The sequence below is a fragment of the Coturnix japonica genome, chromosome 2 (genome assembly GCF_054131305.1).
Source record: "Coturnix japonica strain WE chromosome 2, WE-NBRP24, whole genome shotgun sequence".
NCBI lineage: Eukaryota > Metazoa > Chordata > Aves > Galliformes > Phasianidae > Coturnix > Coturnix japonica.
In genome coordinates this window covers 124,112,369-124,136,077 of record NC_140664.1, presented here as the reverse complement: position 1 = coordinate 124,136,077, position 23,709 = coordinate 124,112,369, and the positions used below count along the sequence as shown (strand labels likewise).

General features: G+C 41.1%; 1 protein-coding gene across 43 annotated transcripts in view; it reads right to left on the bottom strand.

Annotated features, from left to right (window-relative positions):
* Positions 1-23,709, bottom strand: part of KIAA1217 (KIAA1217 ortholog) — a 325,153-nt gene that overhangs the window by 11,480 nt on the left and 289,964 nt on the right. For 36 of the 43 annotated variants that reach the window (XM_015853276.3, XM_085538721.1, XM_085538733.1 and 33 more), the window contains 7 exons: positions 18,585-18,745; positions 12,673-12,848; positions 5,624-5,754; positions 5,231-5,378; positions 4,111-4,612; positions 3,254-3,434; positions 364-518 (listed from right to left, as the gene is read on the bottom strand). In XM_015853276.3, coding sequence (XP_015708762.2) covers positions 364-518; positions 3,254-3,434; positions 4,111-4,612; positions 5,231-5,378; positions 5,624-5,754; positions 12,673-12,848; positions 18,585-18,745 — 1,454 coding nt within the window. The remainder of the gene's footprint in view (positions 1-363; positions 519-3,253; positions 3,435-4,110; positions 4,613-5,230; positions 5,379-5,623; positions 5,755-12,672; positions 12,849-18,584; positions 18,746-23,709) is intronic. The other 7 variants (XM_085538734.1, XM_015853279.3, XM_085538736.1 and 4 more) reach the window with 1 other exon arrangement.

Genomic DNA, 23,709 nt, shown 5'->3' with positions numbered 1-23,709 from the left:
ATGCAGATCTGTGAACTTGCTCTCAGCTCCAAGCTGATCTTTCCCATCTGTGTAACACGTGCTTTTTATTTTTTTTCATCTTTAATCTTCTTACAACTGTAAACAAATCAGCTTGTGACTTGTTTTCTATATTGAGAGATAAACACAGCAAGGCCCAGACTGCTCTAAACAGAACCAATCAAACCCTACTTGTTCATTTAGCCTGACAGTAGTGTTTCTTGGCAAGCAATTTCAGTAGCTCTTCAAGACATAGCTCTGTCTCAACTTATTCCGTGGTTTACAGACATGGCCCAAGCTTGGGAATGCACCTCTGTGCCATCCATTCTTCAGCAATCTGACTGCCTAGAGGCTGAGTCACCAAACCTTGCCAGCAGCCGCCTCTTTCCTGGCTGCATAGATGACCTCTCCTGATCTTGTCGTGGTCAGTCCTGACCCAGGCAGGTAACTGCGCCGTGGAGGTGGAGGAGGTGGGGACTTGGTCAGCTTGTCGTTATCCTGCTCTGCATCTGGAGCATCTTCTGCAAGTAAGCAAAGCAGCACTGAGTGAGCAGAGGGGAAAGAAGGAAAAAAGTACTTTCAGCCCTGCCCCAACCAGGAAGGGAAAAAAAACAGCATCCTAAAAAGTCCTGCAGATGAATACACATAAATAGAAGCACATTCATGATTCAAGTGGAACCTTCCTGCACAATAGCAGTCTTGCACTTGCCCAGCAAAAATACATCATTTCACCCACAAATTTTCAGCAAAACTCCTGTTCCCAGCATCACTGTGGCTGGGATTTCAGCTCTTGGTGTACAGGTGTGATAGGTCAGCACACTTCTGGCAATCAGTCACACGGTATCTGATTAAGATTGGGCCCCTGCAGCCTCCCTTGAAAGCGTGTGCAACTGGCGTGAGTACTAGCAAGATACCAAACTTAGGGGCTTGCTGGTGTTCTCAGCAATTCTGAAGCAAGCAGCGTTTCTGCTCAGCTGGGAGATGCTCTTGGCAAGGTGGTAGGACAGGAGCAGCAGAGTAGCCTTGTAGTTAACCAGAACTAGCTACACTCGGACAAGTTTCATGAGTCTTCTCACCATTGTGAAGGGCAGAGGAGCACCTTTCTGTAGCTATTCAGTGTTATATCAACAGCTGGAATGCATAACTCAGAAAACCTCCTGATTTCAGATTACTGCCTGTAAACATCTGTTTAGGGCTAAGTATTCCCTCTGGGCAAGTTATTACATAAGTGTCTGCTGGTGGGGATGCATCAAGCTCCTCTGATGCTCCAGCCCCTCCAGACAGGACAGAGCCCTTGGCTGACCCAGCCTCATCTTTGTTCCCTTATTAGATCAAATGTTCTTCAAAGCTGCTTAAGCTTAAAGAAATCCACTGTTCTGTTACTGCCTTCCGTGATTATCTGGCACTGACTTGCAGAATTGCAACAATAGTGACTTTCCAGACGCACTTTACATTAGATTACTTCTTTTGCCAATACATGCCATTAAGACTTCCATGCCATCAGGTATTCTCTACCAGCACAAGTTGAGACCAGTTCCTATGAAGTCAAAGTAATTCTCTAAGATGGTTTTCACGAGATTGTGATGTGGGGCCTGTGCCCACCTCTGCTCCTTTCAATGGGCTCAACCCATTATGCTCAGTCTGGTGGTTCTGAATGCAGGAACATTAAAGTTTTTCTTATGCTTAATAAGAGTAAGTCTGGACACAAGATATGAAAGGCACAAAGAAGTAATGATTTCTCTTTCGTATTTGTGATACATACGAACTATGAGATACAGTATAAGACATTAAAGAAGCATTTACAGTCATCTGCAAAACTGTGCTAAAAGGGTATGATTTAACTTTGTTTTGTGCTTTGCAGGGAAAAAAATTTCTTAGCTGGGTTCTGAGTGGAGAATGGCTGAGACAACATAGCGTGCCAAGGTGATCTACCCAGGTTCTGCAGCAAAGTCAGCAAAGGACTCTGCTAAATTATGGCCAAAGTGTCTTATGCAGAGCGTTGCTGGGGTAGATGGGCTCTCCTTATGTTGCTCAGTATCCCAATTTACAGCAGACTGTAACGTATTGGCATTTTTTTCTTGAATGACAGAAGAGTTGGATGGCATGTGAGATACTTAATCAAATAGGCTGCCATGGTAGTGGGGAAGTATATGGCAAAAGAGCAGGTTCAAAATGGGTTAGAGCAATTAATCCATAAAGGATATGAACAGGACTAGGCTGCAATATTCTCTTTCACAATCAGTTCGGGGTGTTGGAAGTGTACTTGGTATATCTACAGCATAGCTGTGGGCAGAATCCTTACTGCAAACGTCCCTCTCATTCATTCCTTCCTTCCCCATCCACTTCTTCAAGACACTCTGTTATGCAGCATTGCAGGTCTTTCACAGAACTCTGCCAGACTCATCCAAAACACCTCTAGTATTTATAGCTACAGTTTATGAAGTGAGTAAGGACCATTAAGATCAAGCAGCAGACTTCCCACTTAACACAGATTGAAGGATTTCTTCAAGCAGCTCTTGCATCATGCCTAGAGCTTGTCTGGGCAGCTTTTCAGAAAGGAATAAAATATTACTGCAAGATTTGAAGTGGTAAATAATACAGTGTGTTCATAATTAAACTTGCTTCAGTGAGTACTTACTCTGAATGTTAAAATTTGACACCTAATTTTTATCTTTTTCAAGCTTCAGCTTCCATGTGCTGAAAGTTGTCAGAATTTGTGCAAAGTTAAGAGATCTCCTTATCCTCAGAAGCCTCAGACACGTCTTGATCTTCTTTTGATAAGAAACCTCCACAAAAAAAGACCTTAAGTTTTTGATGGTAGGATCTTTTGTGCTCAAATTCTCTGTGGCTCTTTCCAGAACACTCCATATCACCAACCTTGCACAAAACTGAGTACAGTACTTGAGCTGTAGATATAGCACAGAGCACAAATATTCTCATCTCAGTCAAAATGAAGCTGTATTCTTACTCTTCTGCTCACAAGGAGTCCTTATCTCCAGAGGACAAACTCACTCAGTTGCAGTATGGGGAAATTCAGATTTAGCTGGTCACCCACCCCTGCATCTGCAAAATCACTGCTTCTGTGATACAGTCCTGCATTCTGACAGTTGGACCTGCATCATTCCTCACAGACCACTCATGGTATGATCAAGAAAACAGAAATCTTTACACTGCAACTATTTTAGAAAGTGGAATAAATGACCTCTCTTTTCCAAATGTGCAACTTCTTAGCACCATTTACTCTACTGAAACTTACCCGACACTTCAAACTTCTCCCCTGCATCCCCTTTAGGCAGGACTGCTGGCTGGGGAGGCATCTCCAAGTTAGGAATTGACTTCATTATATTGGCCTGGGCCTCTTCCAAGAGCTTTTCAAATTCCTTTCCATTATAGTGATCCAGGTTTTGTCTTTTCTCTTCCCATTTCTTCTCTGCTTTCTAGACAAAAACAGTAAAGCACCAGTTCACCTCTCTTATTTCTGCAGTGACCATTTACTTCTTAAAAAAATCCATGTGCAAACTTCATAGGTCACCATGGATAGATTCTTTCAGTTCTAGTAAGCAACTAGAGAAATATATTAAAGCAGTAACTGTAAAATAGTTCCGACCTCCACTGTACTAGATACAAACACAGGAAAAACTGACACAGACCACTGCTTGCTAAAGGAACAAAGGCAAAATTTAAATCTGGTTCAGTGATTTACTACATTACACTGGTGATTAACGTGCATGTCTGTAATAAGGCATGAGAGTTCAGCTGTACATTTGCTCAATACCTACCTCTGTGTGAAACCACTGAAACTTCACACTCTTTCATCTTTCTCTCTCCATAATGGGGGACATGGAGATTTAAGGAATGGATGAAATCCAGCAATGCAAGTGTTGCCAAAGAATCACATAATATTGTTCAAAAAGAGGGTATTCTTTAACCTACGTAAAATCTTATACTATCACATTTAAAATTGGAGGGTATCTTCAGAAATGCATGGTGTAGTTAGAGATTAAGCATATAAATCCTCACAATGCATTTGAAAATCCCACCTTCAGTCTCAGAAGTGAGACTGGGAGCTCAGACCCAAAAAGACAACAGCTGGGTGAGTAGAGTACACCATACCTCGATTGATACGGCTCTGTTTCTGGTACTTGCACTGTGAATTTCCTCAATGAAAAGACTTTGCATGGTGTTGCCATTGACAGAGACCTGTAGTGCCGGCATGCCTTGGGTGGGCTGGGATCCTATTGCTGACTCCTGGGGGGGTGCTGGTGGGGTGGTGGAAGGGTGGCTGCCCATTGGCAGCCCTTCACTGTGGCTGGGTGCAGCAGGTGAACCCTGGGCATGGTTGACCAGGGCTGATGAGTGTTGAGACTGATGGATGACAACGGGAGAGCTCTGCACATGATGTACCGTCATTGTGGAGAAGGGGACGACTTCTGACTTGACTGATGATACCTGGGACTCTGATGTGACCGCTGTGAGGTTTTGCTGTGCGTGTCCCTGGGTTTGCTTGGGCTCCTCCTGATTTTTCAGAGGTTCAGTTGCAGTGGTCTTTTCCATAGCGGAGTATTGCACAGACTGGGAGGAATCCACACCCCTCAGCAGTCCTTCTGTAACATGTCTGCTCAGCCGAACGGAACACAACAGCACGGAGCATGGTTAGCATAGAGGTGAAGCATGGGCAGTATTTAACAATAAGCTTTTGCAAGAGAAAACTTACAAAATATCTGTGACTTTGTGTTTTGTATTTAAAATCCTTCAAGGACACACTGGCTCTTGTTGACCAAACCACGAGTTATAGGGAGTTGATTTCAGAGGGAGAATGGAAATCAGATGACTTAGGTTGTGTTTTTTTTTCACAGAGCCTAGATAAACAATAATTCTTGCACTATTAGCATGGAATGTGGTAGCTACACGGAATGTGAAGTAGCAGTTGAGCAAATGGCCAAAACAAAGCCTTCAAACAATACCTCAGGAAGGTTTTGTCTGTCAACAATTTGGGATAAAGTATGGCAGCCAAGTCAAGCATTTCTAACAATTAACTGAGATTGTCGGTCAGAACAGAACTGCTGCACAGAGCACAGGAAAGGATAATTTGATTTCCCTTGAGAAAGCTCTAGGAATAAACTCTAAAATGCTACAAACAAGTTGCATTTCTCCACACTACTTGGGGAGAAAGGAAGAACACAAACCCAAAATGCTTGAGGAAATTCTCTAGCTTGAAGAAAAGATATATCACCTTCTGAGCATGGTAAGGATATCTGTCATGCTGCGCACACGTTTCAGTAAGCTGTCTAACTTGTGTGGTTCTTCCTTTAGGAATCTCACGGCTTCTACCTCAATGCGGAGGATCGCACGCATTTTATTCTGCAGCGTCGGGAACTCTCCTGCAAAGACAACAACTGTGAAGCTGAAAAGGAAATCACAAAAGCCCCTGAGGAAAAACAGATGACAGGGTGATAGCTGAACAGTAGAGTTTCAGCCTCTCTCCAGGGGCCATGCAACAAGCCCCTTAATCCTAACTTTAAATATGTCACAAGTGAAAGATTATGCTCTCAGATTAAAGGCAAAACTCTTCTCAGCTACTGTGGTCAAAAGTGAAAAATCAAAACAAATAACCATAAATACGTACCTTTAAGGGTGGCAACAGCTTCTCCCACTTGACGCAGAAGGAAGGCTCCATCTTCAACATCTTTCAGTGTAACAGCCTTGCTGGAAGCAGCGGAGTCCCTCTTTAGATCTTCAACAAATCCCTCTAGCTCACTGGCAAAACAAAAGAGCAGACATGAAATGCAAGCAGGACGTTATAATCAAGTATATGAAAATGAATGGGCTGAACTAAATCAGAAACCTTAACTGTGGTATCTTTAAATATGATACCACAGGATGAAAAAAAACAGCAAGGCACCATGATGAGACAGGAGGCTCCTGGATGCTCAGATCCAAAGCACAGGCACCTGTAACTTGCCCAAATCATAGAATGGCTTGGATTGGAAGGGACCCAAAGGATCATCAAGTTCCAACCACCTGCTAAAACCACTGACTTTTCTGATGCTGCACATGTGCAGAGCAGCTGTGCTACATAGGGCCAATGGAGTAATGAAACACATCCAACAGCCAGCCCACTGCGAATGCAAATCCTAGAGGGGTACATACATGCTATACTGTGACATCCAGTACTGGTTTGCACTTTATATTTTCTCACAGCTGATGACATGCAAAGGAAGGCACAACAGCGAAGTGACAACCAAAAAACTGGTACTCATGGTCCCTTGACACAGGCCTGTTTAGCAGCCTGTTCCTGCTGGACAGGATACAGCATCCTGTTTCCACAAATAGCCAGGATGAAACAGCAAGTTGTGCATTGTCTACAGCTCTTGGTCAGTGTCTGAATTAACTGATTAATCACTTTAGATGTTTTTTTTTCCAAGCAGGGATATCCCATGCTTCCTCAGGCTTCACCTGGCGCTTCCTCTATGCCTTTCACAAGTTTAATCGCGTGCTAGAAAACAACGCAAAGCAAACTCCAAGCTGTCAGTCAGGTACCATTTTAATCTAATTCTGGACTTCATTTCTTGCATTCACTCAAGTCAAAGCTTTGCAAGGTATGGGCTGATTGTCGGCAAAGAAGTAGCAGAAGACTGCCTTCCATGAGTCTTGCATTTCCTTGTATTTCCCTTGTGTCAGCACTGCCATGCAAATCCAGCTGAAAATTACTCATTTTCAGCCAGGCCACTTCAAATACCCATGTCAATGAATAAGGGGTGGACAGGAGGAGGAGTGAGAGAGGAATAAATGTCCAGTAATGGGATAAACAGGAGTAAAGCCACTGCAGCACCACCCTGAGTTAAGGTTGCTAAAGTGGAAACATGGTCACAAAGAACAATAAATGACAATACAACAGCACTTTCTACGCTCAGAGAAACAAATGCACACAGAAAAGTGTTAATTTCAATCCAAAAACTATGAAATATTTCTGAATTAAGAATCACAAGTTGCTTCTGAACGTGGGTGGAGATAAGTGATGCTCTTCCCATTTTAAGATTACCTCTCCTAAATACTTTGCCTTGAGAAAGACTGGGAGAGCCCCGATATCCACTAACACAAGTGTACTTGCAGCAAACAACGAATGGGACCACACGATGGCAGCAAGGGAACATTACTCGCAATACTTTTCCAGCTGAAGAAGATGCAATAATGCAGGTCTGCTGTCCCTGTCTCTGCTTTGCAATAAAGAAGGCTGCAGATCTAAACCCGGAAGGAGCTGGAAAAAGAGGTAACTCACGCACCACTTTATAGTGGAGGTTGCTGCCCTCCAAAATTATGTTCTGCAGTCCTGCACCTTCTTCATCCTTCACTTGAGGATACTTTGGGAATCACAGGGTGAATCCATCCCGTCTTTTCACTTTAGCACTGGAAAAATACCTTTCTCTGACATTTGCACTCCCCAGGCATCAAAAGAGGCACACACAAAAACTTTACTTTTTTCACAGGTAGAAAGAAATGAGCAAACACAGAATAATGCTAGGATGTTTTGGTAGGCTTATGACTGTCAGAAATACAGGGATAAAGAAAAGACATACAACTTACTAGCAGGCAGTGTCTTTCTGCTTTGTTCTTTGAGTAGAAATGAGTAAAAAACCTTTAATTCCATACAGTGATCCTATCAAACATGACAACTGATCCTGATACAGCTCAGAGGATGCCATATTATACTGCTTCATCTTGTTAACACTGAGGGAAGAGAAACTTCATCCCTCAGGAGCCAAAGATTTAAACAGATGGAACAGTCTCCAGTGTTTCTCTTCTGTAAATGGGAAAACAACTCGGTTTTATAGATTTGATTGTGCAAACCCAATTAACAAGATATCACCTTAAAGCAGTTTCAGAAGGCCAATACATGATAAATGATTCCTCTGTTCTACAGAGAAGAGACAAACTGTTACGCCGAGATCCTTCTTTAGGCAGAAAAGCATCAGAGGATCTGTCTCGGATTGTCAGTTTGTTTTGTAACCTGTTCCATGGATACTGCAAAATGAGTAGCAACAAATCACCCAGACCAGATGGTATTTGCCCCGGAGTTCAAAAGCAACTCAAGGATGAAACAGTTGAACTATTAATGCTAAGCATCTTACTTCTTGATTAGAGTTTCTTTGGCGCTACAGTAGTGGAAAGGGCCATAGATGATAAAAACAACAATTTAAAAAGCAAGTGGGGTAATCTCTGGTGAGACTGACATCTTCAGGCTACTGTAATTGATAGATGCCATAAAAAGGAATGAACAATAAAGAATTAGTGGACCCATGGATTAACATATTGTGTTAATGTGACTTACATAAAGAGCTTTCACAAATCCAGATGGTCATTTGAAGAAAACAGCAAAAGCATGGGGACAGGCTACAGTCTGAATGACTTTCAGCAAGGTACCTAAGTAAAAGCTTCTAAGAAAGAAAAGTTGCTGTAGGACAAGAAGGGAAATTCTCTCATGGATATAGTACTGCAAATAAAGGGATCAATGAACAGCTTACTGAATGAATGGAGCTCGCTGGTGGGTTCCGCAGGGATCTGTGCTAGGGCTGGTGCTTTTCAACATATTATAGATGATTTAGAAAAGAGGATGAATAGTATCGTCAAGAAACCTCCAACAGATATTAAATTATGCAGAGGAATGAAAATGAAAGCTGACTGCAAAGTGCTGCAGATGGATCATCTGAATTTAACTGACCAGGAAAAAAAAAATCCAAACACTCAGTTTACACCTAATAAATGTAAGGTAATGCTCACATGAAGAAGAAAAAGAAACAAAACCAACCAACCAACCACAGAAAAAAAAAAAAAAAAAGGCAGAAACCCCAACAACCTCCCAAAACGTAAATTTTTATGCACAATTATGAATATACTGAACTGATAATCAGCCCTCGTAAGTGCAACACTGGGTTTGTAATGGACCACCAGAACAGGGAGACAATCCCCATGTCACCGCATGAAGTCCTTGTGCAGCCACGTTCGTACAACTTCTGCAGGGCTCTCCTATTTCCCCAACCCCATCTCATAAATGTAGAGTTAGGAAGGCTACAGAAAAGAGAATGATGAAATGTACAGAATAGCTTCTACATAAGGAGTAACTAACCAGACTGGGACTTTTTAGGCTGGAAAAGACATCATCAGTGTGTGGGGAATCTCTAACATTATGACTAGATTAGAATTAGTGAATATTCTGCCCTGCATAATTTAAGAGTTTGAGGATTGATTGACAGATAAGAGATTTTACAATTAGGAGGAGGTTCATTACAGAATTCCTTCAACTTGAAAACTATACCCAACAAAATGCACATACATTTATAAAAATGCATACTTTCATGAAAGGTAAATGATGCCCGCAGAGTTTTGGATATGAAGGTGACATCTCTCATTTGAAAAATCTCTGAGCTACAAAGTCACTGAAATGAAGGAGATACACTCTGAGCATGTCGCTCAGTGTTGTTCTTATATTACCTCTTAAGCATTTGCTACTACTGGCCATCTGAGCATGGCTATTCTTACAAGGAAGTCTTCTTAAAAATAATATGAATTATGAGCTGATACAGAATCTATCAGATAGATCAGAGATGGATATGATTTAAATACTCTGCTTATAAAAACCTGTCCATTAAAGTGCTTATAATAACCTACAACATAATAAACCACTAATAACTGTAACGTGTTCCTTACCAAAGAAATACTCTGTAAGGCAATATGTCACACTGTCACAATTTGCCCTTGGTCTGGTCAATTTTAAGGCTAGCATCTGCAACCCAGACAGAATAATATATAACATCTTTAATGTTGGCAGAAAAGGCTGGACAGTAAAAAACTTCTTCAGTTAATTCTGAGTATATGTTTCCCTGTTACAAGTGAGTACAAACTCTATGTTCATCAGTGTTCCTTGGTCTCCCTGGTTTTCATTATATATCTCTGAACTTTAATCCTGCTGCAGCTGACACACATGGACACAATTCTGTAGGTTTCATGTAAAGCTGATTAACAGAAAACTTGTACTGAGGTGTCCGCTGACATCTCTGCTCTTTACAACATGAAACTACCAATATTTTTAAATTTTAATTTTCCAGTGGTAATCTTCAGGCTTGCAGAAAAAAAAGTGTTTTAAGCTGAGATTTAAGAGACAAAACGAACATTCATTTTATTTCTTTAGACAGAGCTAACGCTCATGCTACAGAACACCAAATACACTTTTGCAAGTATTGCCTAAGTCCTTAAGTTCTGTCTTGCATGAACTCAGTCTACTGACTTAGATCTATGATGCAGAAAAGGTGAAGAGGGCAACAACTGTTGAACTTCAAGTATTGTTATCAGATGTGCTTTTCCTTCTGAGCACCGATCCTGCAAGCATGCAAATACATGATGAAGAAATTCCACTGGGCATAAAGAAAAACAAATATGTATGATTTAATATTTGTTTCCAACATATCTCCAAAAAGATTAAGTTACCATTTAAATCTTATGAATGATTTAAGAAATCTTCCTGTAACATTAGCAAATGAACAATACTTTCCTATTCAATGTTAGCTGCAAAGTAAACAGGCATAGCACAAAATGCACTTGCTTCACAAAGATGCTGCCCTTAGATAACTGAGCTGAAGTAGCACAGCAGCAGTGGAGACTTTGTAAGCACTGATAAAACACAACCATACTGCAATCAAAGCGGTATCTAAATGAGCAGCTGTAACTAAAGACATTGCACTTGACCTCACGAAGAATCCATTTTATGAGGCAATGCTATAAACAACTATCACACAAATGTTTGTGGTTTTTTTCCACAGACAGCAAACAATCCAGAAATTAAGCAATGAGAGACATATGAACAAAGTGATGAACAGCAGGTGAATTACTTGGGGCTGAAACACTATGTTAAGACTACAAACCTGCTGGGCAGCTTATATATACCAACATGGACTACTGCCACACACAAGTTTCCTTCACAGAAAACACATACTCCCTCGGAAACACTGCACTTTGTCTTTGCAGATGCACAATTTTTGTTACAGATCATACTCAACTGACAAAGCACTCATCAAAAGGGAAGATTTACTTTCTTCAGCTGTCAAGAACTGTACTCCTGTGTCAAGAACTGTGATAACTACTTCAGTTATCAATTCCAATGAAAGTGGACTATAAAGCTTCTCGGCATTACGGAGCCATTCATCTGGTGTGAACTACATGTAGTATGAGAAATAATTGTTTAAACAGTATTCTACAAATGCGAGTGTTAGAAATAGTTAAACTGTTTATTGATTTTAGCCTCATCTTGCCTCCTGACTCTGAACACGCTGAAACAAGCAACTGGATCCCACCAGTCTTGATAGGCCAAAGTTTTTGGGAAAAGAGTCTAACAAAAAAATCTTTACATGGAAAACAAACAAAACAACAACATTTTTTAACTGCAGTTCACTGTACAGAAATCCCAATGAGTAAGTCTTACACTAAGAGTGAGCCTCAGAGGTACAATGGCACTGCTCATTGCAATTCAACTTGCGTACCCTATTTAGGAGCTTCCCCCACCTCCCCATGCAATAACTGAAGTATTTACTATTGAAATCTGACGTTCATACTTGGAAAGAGGGTGGTTATCAGTGGTGCATTGTCTAGTTGGATGCTAGTAACTAGCAATATACCCTAGAGGTCAAGTTGGCACCCAATCCTATTTAGTTTGTTTATGATGTGGATGACGGGGCTGAATGCACCCTCAGAAAGTCTGCAGATGACACAAAGCTGTGAAGAGTGTCTGGTAAGCCAGAGGGTCATGCTGCTATCCAGAGGAACCTGGATAGGCTGAAGGACCTGGATGGACAGAATCCTCAAGAAATTCAACAAGAGGAATTGCGCCTGGGGTCAGCCAGCTGTAGTAGCCTGGCAGAAAAAGTTCTCTGGAGGTGTTCAAAGAAAGGGTGGATGTCACACTGAGTGATGTGGTCAAGCAAGCGTGGTAGCAATGGTTTGACTGCTGAACTACATGAGTAGCCAAGTTCCTTTCTAAGGTGCTAGTACCAGTACAAGAGGTGATAGGCACAAAATGAAGCCCTTCTCTATTGTGTGGGTTACTGAACATTGGCACAGGTTTACCAGAGAAGTGGTGGAGCTTCCTCCTTAGGGGGTTTCCAAAGCTGCCTGGATGTGGCCCTAGGCACCTTGCTCTGAGTGGCACTGCTCGAACAAGGGTTAGACCAGGTGGTTCTTTCCTGCATCAGCCATGCTATAAAAGCTAATCTCATTACCTTCTTTTGCATCCATTTGTTCTTAACAAAATTCTTCTCTGCTTCCCTAAAATGCCATATGCAAAGCTGAAGAGGAAAGCTAGGGTAAGGGGAGTCTTTCTGAAGATGGAGGTGATCTTGTTCCTTGCAGACATCTGTTTCCTTACAAAGGACTTTTGAAGCGGCTGAAATCTTCATACTGGTAGGAACTGCCCAGTGAGCTGTGCTAAGCAGGCCTCCTAGTCAGGGACCAAGGATTTGTACAACACAGACCTAGCTCTACAGACAATATGAGTACTAGGAAACATAAATAAAAGAGCATGCACAGAACCAGTTTCACTGAGGACAGTGGTGAAAGATAGTATTTATGGACCCAAAAGAAAAAAAAGCCAGTCAAATGCAACAAATTCTAAGAGTTTTCTCTACCCACCATAATTTCTTCACAATCTTTTCTTCCTCGCTGAGGTATTTCTGCCTTTCTTGTTCCACCAGGTTGCGCTGTCGCTGCACAGGATCTTCAAGCCTCTTCACTGTTTCAAACATTTTGCCATTGATTTCCAGCTCTGCTTTCTTCACCATTGCCCTCAGCATCTCCTGGTTCTGCAGCTGTTGCACAAAAGAAATCAACTTCAATTTCTCCTGCTTGACTGACATCCCTGGCAACAGAATACATTGCAGAACTCAGAAATAGGTTACAGCTAGAGTGACTTTTTACCTTCTTCTTTCCTCCTTTAACTTTACCTATAGACATTATTTCATGAGGAAATCTTAGAGGTGAGAAAAGCCCACATTCACTAAGCTTCTGAAGTGTTTATCTAACTTTCAGTTGTGAACAAAAGATGTTGGGTTCAATACATTGCCTTCAGTGTGTAACTTCTGTCGGGATTTTGACCCCTTTATAATGTTTAGTCCAGCATGAACCAAGTATTAATCATTCCTCACCAGAATGCCAGAAGCCTGACTTCTACTTTGTGCATCTCTCTTATTTCTATGCACTGCATTGCATATGCATGCCTACTGGATAGTGACACACATCAATGTCAGAGCTGCAAGGCACTGTCATTCTCAGAATGGAACATTTCACTCTCTCAAGTGGCAGAGAAAGGATTGTGTCATCCAGTGTAATTTGGTGACAGACAAACTCATCTGTGAAATAAAAAACCTCCCTCAGCCACCAAAATAATCCTTTAAAATACATCAATTTTCTGAAAGCTGCCCATTCACACTTCTTTCTCATGAGATCTATTTGTACATTCTTAGCCTCATGTAACTAAAGTGTTTTTGTTTGTAACTGATATTAAGTTTGTAGAACAAAACATAAGTAAGAAAGTAAACTAGACTGTAGTGTGTGGACAGCCCTAGTGCAGCTACACTCAACACTCACACAAATAAAACCTGCTTAAGTCTTTTACATAAATCACCAGTTTGCACGAAGCAGTAAGCAGGGTTCCATCCAGTCACAACTTCAGGATACGGGCAAACAGAAAACAACTCTGTCAGCCTAGCAACAATCTCATACTGTAGGATTTTCAAAAACATCTTGGGATACCAAATTCCATTTTTACAACTAGCAATCAATCCTTCAACTGCCTTCTAGATGTTCCAGCTTAACAGGCAAACATAAAAAGAAAAAATACTGCTTAATGGGAAGAATCATAAAAATGGGTTACATACAAGGCAGCAAAACTTCTCTTGTAGTTAAGAGAATTCCTGGGAAACAGAGGAACAAGAGCCTCTGTCAGATTGTTCTTTCCAATCAGTTCGTGAATTAGAGGAGCAAACTCAGTTCTCCAAGCTTTTCAGTCCTTGTGCCTGACTGCCTTCTCCAATGACACAACTATGATGAGATGGACGGTAACACTTCACTGAGAGTGTTCAGAGGAGACTGGGCTGTGACAAGCAGGAGGTGTCAGCTCAAAACACAGCCTAAGATAAGTGTAAGCAGTAAGGGGAAAAAATGAGGCTGGAAAACGTTTGAAACAGCATGGATTTATAAACATTGTCAGCTGCTTTGTACTAGACAGCATTCTTTGCAAGAACAGCCCATGTACATTTTTCCCTACCTCAGGATTAGTGTTTGGATTTGATACATTAAAATCTCTTACAGTGAGATCAGGACAGCTATCTGAGACAAACATTGCTTTCACTGTGTCATATTTGTAAGAACAAAACACAAATAAATTAATAAATGAGGGAATGGGCACGTAACACTTCATCCATACTGTTTATTCACAGATCATTAAAAAGTGGGGAAATCTGACATGGAAATGTGAAATAACTTATCTGAGGTCAAGGAGAAGGCCCAGAGTCAAACTTGAGCCTCAGGTGTCCAGAATTTCCGACCTCTATATTGCTCAGCTGTGTGACTTCCAGAAACCAAAATGGGGTTTCTGTGCTTGTATGGGCATGTATGCAGTAGTAAACAAGCTTATTTAATACTTTCACCACAAGGTTGCATATTTATTACAGTGACATCTACAGCTAAGGCATTTGTCGCTTCAATTTACGTAGTTCTTGAGTAGCATTAGAAAGTTTCATTCATTTTATAAAAAGTTCATCCATTTCTGGTAACAAGATTCAGGAATAAAAATATAACTGATCAATACTTCACAAAGCAGGACTCCTTAGCCTCAGTGTTCAGAGGGGGTTCTTGAAGTTTGGGAAATGACTCACCTTCATCTCAAAGAGATATTTCAGCTATTCCTATGAAAATTCATCCAACACCTACCTACTTCTGACAAACACAGGTTTATTTATGGTTGGAGAACAGGGACAGAAGATGAGAAGAAGGAGGTACAGATGGGTGCAGGTAGAGAAAATTAAGAATCAATGGAAACCAGTAACCAGGGGTTTAAGCAGGGTAGAGTGACCAGCCAAAGGATGATGTAATGCAGAGGGAGCAGGAGTAAAGAGCTGACAGTGAGGAAGAGGAGGCAGTCTCTGGTCTATATAGCGTATTTCCCTGCACAGTTTGGAACTGAGCTCGACTCCCATTTTCCTCACAAGTACCCCAGGATTGAAAATAACCTGATAACCAGCCCAGTTCACTTTAAACCAATTATTATTCATGAGACAGGCAACGGAAAAACAAGCTATCAATTCATAGCCCTGCTTCTCATTACACGACAGGCATGCCCTTTCCAGTAGGAGCATGTGAGGCCCTGATGGGAGAGGCTTCCAGGCCACCCACCTCCCAGACACACAGTGCACATCCACAAACAGGGACTGACTTCCTGCAGCTCAGGATCTCTGCAGGATCTTATTATTTAATTCCTAAAGTTTTTTACCATGCATAGATTAAATCTAGTCTCACCAATTTTATAATGCAGTTCAAAACATAATTGAATTTCTAATTTAAAATTACACTTGTGAGACTATTTGAGTATCATGTACCATTTATGACAGCATTATTATTACATTTTCTATCCTTTTGGCAGCACTCATTTCCCTGCAAGTGATACATTTACTAAGGGAAAAGCAAGCACGCATGCACATTTCTAATGCTGAACCTTAATCAGATCTAACTGCTTCCCCTTAAAATATCTTCAATTAAAGAAAGGTAGGAACAGACATAAATTTTGAAGTACAGACAAGCTAATGATAATATACCATGAACACGTACTCCAAAGGCTTGCTTCAAACCTGCCACCAAAGGCTGTCATCACCTAGGAGTGCAGAATGAGCTGCCCTATTGTACTCATCACATGCTACAGGCTTTCCAACAACAAATACATACAGAACACAGGCAATGAGGAAAACACCACATCATCATGAAACTAGGCTTCCTTGAGTATCAGAGTGCTTGAAAATCAGAGTGCTTAAGATACTAGTGGACTAGCAAGAAGGTATCTAATGTCTTACAACTGCTGTATGCAGATTTCACTGTTTCAAGAATCTCTGTTTAAAACCCAACCATTGGATGAAACAGTCAAGATTTTTGGTTGTATATGCTAACATCAACACTGAACTGCTGTGTGAATCCATTCAACTGCATCAATTCCTGATGAAAATGTTTTAAAAAGAGGATTTAGCCATAACAGACAAAGCCTACGTGAATGAATGGGTCCTTTCCACCATGTGTTCCTCTGATTCTATATAAAGAACATGAATAAAAATTTACAATGATATCATCAATTCAAAACTGAACCAGAGACAGTATTAAGTATGGTTTTATGTCCCATTCTTGCTTCTTAGCTATCCTGCCAACTCTTGTGCCTGTGCAATCATCTTTTCCAGTTCTTTGGAAGTGTTTCTTTTAGATTGTCACTGGATGAAAATTTCACACAAACAGGAACAAACTGACTGACAGCCCAGAAGAGACAGTCAAACCAAACAAATATGAAGTACTGCCAAGGACAGTACGCACATAACTTGGAAAAACAAAAAAAAATACTTCTTCTCTTTTATACAGATTTTACACACACACACACACACAAAGAAAAAGGAGCACAATTCACACACACAGAAAGGAGCACAATTTTCTTTCCATCACAGTGTGTGATATTTCAGTACTCTTTAGTTCAAAGGTAACTGCTCCACAAGCTGTGAACTCTTCTACGTAATGCTTCCACCCTTTCAGGAACATCATGAAAACAATCTCACTCTCACGGATGTTATTTCTATGTAAGATGTGCAAGCTTCCCTTAAGCTACACATTTGTCCGCATACTTTTGGCATAAGGCACCCTTATTTGCCATCATTTTTGAAATAAGGGCAGACAGACAGATTTAAGGAGCCCACTTTGGGTATGTCCTTTCTCTCCCTTCTTCAGAATTCATTGGCAGTGATCATTTGCTCAGACGGTACAAGTTTCTTTACTCCAATATACCCTAACAAAAGCAAGATACATAAGCAAGGCTACTGCCCTGGGCAGAGCCATAGAGACAAGCTACAGCTGGGGAAATGTCACCTCCTTGGCAGGTCGGCCCTATGAGAATAGTACTTTCATTGCAACCAGTGCAGCACTTGCTGTCTATTTTGCAAGGCTACATAGCAAGTGCAGCCGGTGGTCATTTGGCATGCTGAGTTACGGAAAGACAGAGGAGTTGCAAGTCTGAAGTCAGCTAACTGAACAAGTAAAATCATGGGAGCTGTATGACAGGCAGAGGTCACCCACGTGAATCAACTGCTTGCTCCAAACACCTCCCCACATCTCTTCATGACCAGCAAACTGAACATAGGAACTTGCTACAGGACCTTCCATCTCAGTTACATTTTCTTTACACTGTTGTTTGCTTCAGCTTTTTGCTCCCTTGCCCCATGGCTGGTTCATAATTCAATTTCTTTTAGTTAAAAAATTGGAAGCAAAATGTGCCCTGAATTCTGAATCCTATCATTATTATTCTGCTCTAAAATTCATTAGCAAATCAAATGAGATGGACACGGCACTGCTCCTATATTCAAAACCTCCTTAGTACTAATTGCAGTAGCTGCAGCCCTACAATACCAAACATGTGATGTCATTTTCCAGACAAGGAGGACTGGCAGAGTACTGCAGTTTTCCCCACTATATACTTTGTCTCACAAGAAATTGCTTTAGCTCCTCTTACATCTTCTGAGACAATACACGGTGCTTTTCAGTTTCTAATTAAGTGAAGGTACAGCTGCATATAATTGTTTTCACAGTGTCTACGATGAGCAGCACATATTTATGTTAGTAGCATGACTGTGTATGTCAACAGATAGTTTTAGTTAACTCTTCATTGTTATTATTGTTTCTTGTAGGTTATCAAGTCTTGATGTTTGTCAGGAAGGTACAGGCAAAAATGTGAATTCAAGTATGGCACAACAAAACTTTGCAGTAACTTTTGAAATCATCCTTTCCCCTACTTGCTTGAGTTGGCTATTCTTCTGCATTCCGTAAATACAGGACTCAGACTCTGGCTTAATGCATACCTACTGATCCTCAGCTACATTTATGTTTCCTTACATCAAAGCTGTTTATTCAGAAACTTAAAAGCTGTCTTAACTATAAACAGTATGGATCAGGAACGTGGCTCTTCCAACATGTTTATACAGCACGTAGCATAGCAGAGTCCAAATTGTAATCACAGACTTGATATTATTATAATTGCCACCTTAATGTCTAGAGTCATTCAACAAAGCTAGAAATCAAGTTATTTCACTGTATCTGAGCAGCAGCAGTTACCCTGAGCTACTTCTCATACCTCTAGGACTATTCAAATGGCACATACTGGCGCAGCAATGTTTTTGTGTCTGTGCTACTTGGGACTCTGCTTTTCTATATAGCTCCTCTATTTCAAATCACACATGTACTAAAGGAGAGAGAGTAAGAAAGAAAAAGAAAGGTGTGTACTGAGTACCCACTTTCCCTAATCATACCTGTAGCTGCTTCATATGATGTAGCTGCAGTCGTAGATCTGACACATTGCGTTTCATACCATGCAAGCTGACTTGCATCGATGGGGTTCCAGCAGGGTGATGAACGACAGCTGACTCCACTGTTGCCAATGTGTTCTTCCCTCCAGATAAGTTAGCAGCACCTGCAAGTAAGCAGCAGCAACAGGTTGAGCTAACAGAAAAGGTGCAAACATGGTTCTTTCTCTCCACATTGAATCCACATGCATTTCACACAGAGAGACAAGAGACAAAAATCACAGCTGTGAATGAGGGGACTGGCATCTCACCATTCAGTAAAATTCTGAGGAGAGACTACGTAATATCTGAATGTATCCATGCTGGAACCTCAGCCATACCAGAGCACTGCATTACGACAAAACTGCTTCCTGCCACATATAGTTGAGAAAGAATAATTAGCTATATCTGCAGATTATACTGAACAGCAGGAGATTCAATTGGTGCTGCAAGTAGCTTTGGGATTGTCTTCTCTAGAGCCTTCTTGCAGCAAGTTAACGCAAATTCACAGGACTCCTGGACTGTGATTAATTATCACTGGAAAGAGATTCAAACTGCCAAATGTGGGGAAAAGGTTTCTATAGAGATTTGTGCTCTGCTGCTTAAAGTATGACTGCATTATTTCTATCAGCTGTCTCCAACAGCAAAGGTGTAAAACCAGGAGAAAAGAAGTGAAATAATGGTGTTGCAGAGAAATGCTCTCCAGTCATGTTGCAGCCAACTACTCCCCTTTAGACAGTCATTTACTCAGTACTTTGTTTACAAGGGAATACAGCATAAAACAAGCAAGCTGAGTCATCACAAGACTCTCCTATTAAGTAATGCTGTTCCTCTATACAGCATCAATACCCAGCTTGTTCTTTTAAGTCTCAAATACCTGGGAAGAAGCTTTATTTACAGGCTACAATCAAATCCCAGCTCATCAGCTAGAAGTCACGTTACAACTGTCTTTCAGCAATTCACACTTAAACACCCCATATTCTTCAAACTGTCTTTCTCACTCCATTCTTCTATGCCCAACACTACACAGCACTGCACAGCCACTGATCAGCGTCACCTTGTTTCTCAAGCTCTCATGACATAGCTGCAGCTCCCCAAACTTCTGAGCCATGTCATCATCCCCTTTGCACCTTCTTCCTTCTCTATGATTAAAATCAAACATCTGAGAAAACTGAAAATAAATAATCAATGAGTGTGCACAGGGACTTTGGTCCTAATCTATTCCCACAAACACGCATCCTACCAGGTTCAGCGAAACCGAGCCAAAAGTAGTGTTGTGAGCTTTTCTTTGCCTGTCAGAGTCAACTTCTCAATGCACAGATGGGCATGACACATTTTTCTGTCTGGAAGGAGTGTGTAAACAAGAGTGGTAGGACTCACCTCCACCCATTCATCTCAAGTAGTCAACAAACAAAATCTCCCACTGTGCTGGGGTGGGTACTACTTATCATAACAACATATTGTTATCACTTTGCCAACATGTGGATACATCTGAGGGCAGGCATTTTTGAAGGGGGGAATTTAAACCAGGCTGATTTTATTTTAGAAGGTTTCTGAAGAATCGTGTTTCTTGCTTTACTTACATTTGCAAATCCTGTCAGAAAAAGGACAGGCCCTTCTGGCTGCACCTGTACTGAATACAGGGGTGCCATGCCATAGGTTTCCAAAGGTGCGCTCAAACAAAAAGCTGTTACGGTGTGATGCTGGCCCTTGTAATGCTATGCTCTACCTAAATGTGCTCCAGCCAGACCTGCTCAGTGCTTCAACCACAGCACTCTTCATCTCAGCGCTGAGCAAGTTGCTCCACATTTTGCCATACTCCCTTATGATTCAGTACTCTCGACTTTTAAAGAGCTGCTTAACAGGAAGCAAACCTTAAGAAATAAGCAGCGCTTGTGCACTGCCACTCTACCCACTCAATGCTGCAATCTAATATATGCCAATACTTCTCTGTACATGCATACACTGCATTTTTTCCTACACTTAAGTATGTATCTTCCTCCCACATGCACTGTTTTTGCACTTTTTAAAGAAAAGGCTATTTAGTTCATAAACCCTACAGACAGAAATCACCAGAGAGTCTGAAAAACGTGGATAAGCCTCCAAGACTTCTGATCCCTAGCCACAAATCTGAACTATTTTTGAAAGTACATCTACCTTTCTGCTATTCTTTGCCTCAAGAACAAGCTCCAAAACCTCAGCCCCCAACCCTGTGGTTATGCAGCCAAGGCATGAATCAGTCCCCTCCAGTCTCTCCCCACAAGTTGGAGCCCAGTCAATTCACATATTTTCACAGCATGGGGTGCCTGCTTTCCTTTTAGTCTAGATGGACTGTGATATGCTTCTGTAAACAATAAATGTATCTCACTCCCTACAAACCATCCCTCCTCCTCGCCAGCCCAGCCAACTCTTCTTGCCATGAGGCACCTCAGCCACCATCACGGGCCCTGCTTCAGGCTGTGCTCAGAGCCCACAAAGTATGACAAGGGACTCCTGAAGAGGTGAACTGCAAAAATATCCATACAAGCAGAGGGCACGGGAGCACAGTAAGGATCAGCAGTTGTTTTATCCGGGATTCATATTTTCATCAAAAAGGAATAAAAGGACAGCTGAATGAGGGACTGCTTTGTCTAGGGAGCATAGTTCTCCTTTGGAAGTAGGCCCAGTCTGTAGCTTTGTGATTAGATATACAGCCAGATGGGCTGAAGGGAAAGAAACAGCACTGGCTTGATAGCTCTTTAAATAAACCCATGTTGGAGCTAGGTAAGGGAGGCTGAAAGCAAAAAAATCCTCCCAAATTCCCTAATACTCTGGACAAAACATAAATGTTAACTTCTTTTACAAAGGCTAATGAGCTAAGCTGTGAGTCATCTTCATTCTGAAAGCACTAAGGAACTGCAGCGCAGGAAAGAGAAAGGTATGATACCTGCTGGGGCTAAGGAAGGCAAGGAACAGAGCTGCCAATCCCCAACATCCAACCTTTGCCATCATGCTGGCACTGCTCTTCTGTTTCCCAGAATTTCTTTTGAAAATGCAAAGCGCGGGTTAGAAAAAAGGCTGTCAGAAGACACCAAGTGTTTCTTCCCAAATTACTCATCTCGTTATTAAAGAGCCACAACATGTTAGAACATCGTTCAGGGAAACATGTGACAGTTACTCAGTCCCCTTATCAACTGGTTAGAATCCACTAAACAAACAGACAAATGTAATATTAAGGTTGCAACTCCATCATTAAGAAGATGTTATGGTCAGACACCAAAATGTCCTCAAAAGAACAAAATGTTCTACAGATATCTGTGTACCACTTTATCTTGCTGATTCAGAATGAATTCAGGAACGCGAGTGCTGACTGCATTCAAGAATTGGCTCTATCTACCTTCAAATGTGAGGTAAGCAACCAGATATGGGCAATTCTTTAAATTCATAGATCATTACAAGAAGGGTTGTGCATATGAAAAATGCAAATATATAGGCGCAAAAGAGAAGAAATTATCTGGCAAGCACAGGTCACAGAGAGTGAGGAATCAAATATGGGCACTACATGGGTAGTACTTCTCCCTGTTCCACTTCCTTGTCTTGATTTGTACTGGCAGGGCTGGCTGAGAGAGAAAGGCTCCTGAGGCCTTTTAAGGAAATACTGAAATCTCCTTCCTGTTCTTTCAACAAGGCAGCAAATGGCAGATAACAACTGGCTTTGTTCATTTTTGTTTTGCAGTCATAACTGATCTAAATTTAAACAGCTAATCCAGCATTTAATCTATCTTGCTTTCTATTTAGTGAACAAAATATGGCAGAAAAGAGCGTAGGTGAGCATTTCCTAGAATATTTGTTAGTAATCTTACGATCTTTCTAGTTTGGTTTGTTTTCTTGAGTCAGATGCTATTGAGCTGTTCCTAAACGAAGAATGCCTTGATGTTGTTCACTTTTGAAGAACTGAAGAAGGCTGTAAGGATTCAGTCATGAGATTTATCCAAGCATGAGTAGGAGAGACACAGCTAGATACATGGAATTATCTAAGATTTAGAAATTTTGGTTTCTTTCCCTTCCCAAATTGAGCTAGTACTCTATTTTTGCATGCATGTCACCCATCACTGGAACACATACTATAAAATACAATATTGGTTCAACATTGATGAACCAATTTTATCCTGCACAGATGTTTTATTGTTCAGGATGGGAAGCAATTCACATTTCTGCTTACCACTGTTCTAGAAAGGACTGCTCAATCAACATTTTATACCACTTTTTCTAGGAAATAGCCTTTGAAATTGCTAAAACTGGTATCTCAGTATGCAGCTGTCAACTGGAATTGTTAGAGTCAACTGTCTAATGGCTAATAAAGATTGGAGTGAATTGGAGAACAAAAAAGGAGCCTGTGAAAGTATGCTTCAGGTCCTTTTAAACCCAAGCATATTTACCTGAAGGAGAAGCATTCTGGATATTTTGACAGGTTGCCTGTATCTGACTTAATGTCTCTTGTTATAAGTGATTTTGAAAGCAGGTACAAATGCAGAATATTTTATTATTTAAGATAGCAGCCCTCAGTATTAGTGGATAGGGCTGACAATGCTCAAGCAGTAGCACATTTTGGTCAGCAACACACTTTGTTTCCCCTTACATGATACAGTTTAATTTTCTGATTTTTCTGTGGCTGTGTCATAATGGAAGGGCAGGATTTAGGATGCAGATGCTGGAGTTACAATGATACTCTGTGGTGCTGATAGGGATCCTTGTACAGCTACGTGTCTAGACCCACTGCCCTTTCTCTATCTTCCCAAGTGATCAGAATGGTATCTATTGCACAACTGAAATAAAAGAATTATATAATGTCTTGGATAATCATCTAGATTCAACCGCCTGGTTGTGAAATGGTAGTATCCTTACTTAGATGATGGGTATGGGCATGGCCGTATGATAGAGTCAGTGTTTCTGTCAGCACCAGACAAATGCTGATCTTGTGTTCTGACAGTAAATTAAACTGGTCACTCCTGCTTCCCATGCAAGGACACCTATTTATTATATGTAATTTTGTCATTTCAGGCACACGCTTCCAGTTACACAACAAAAGAGTGACGACTCTTTGGGAATGACA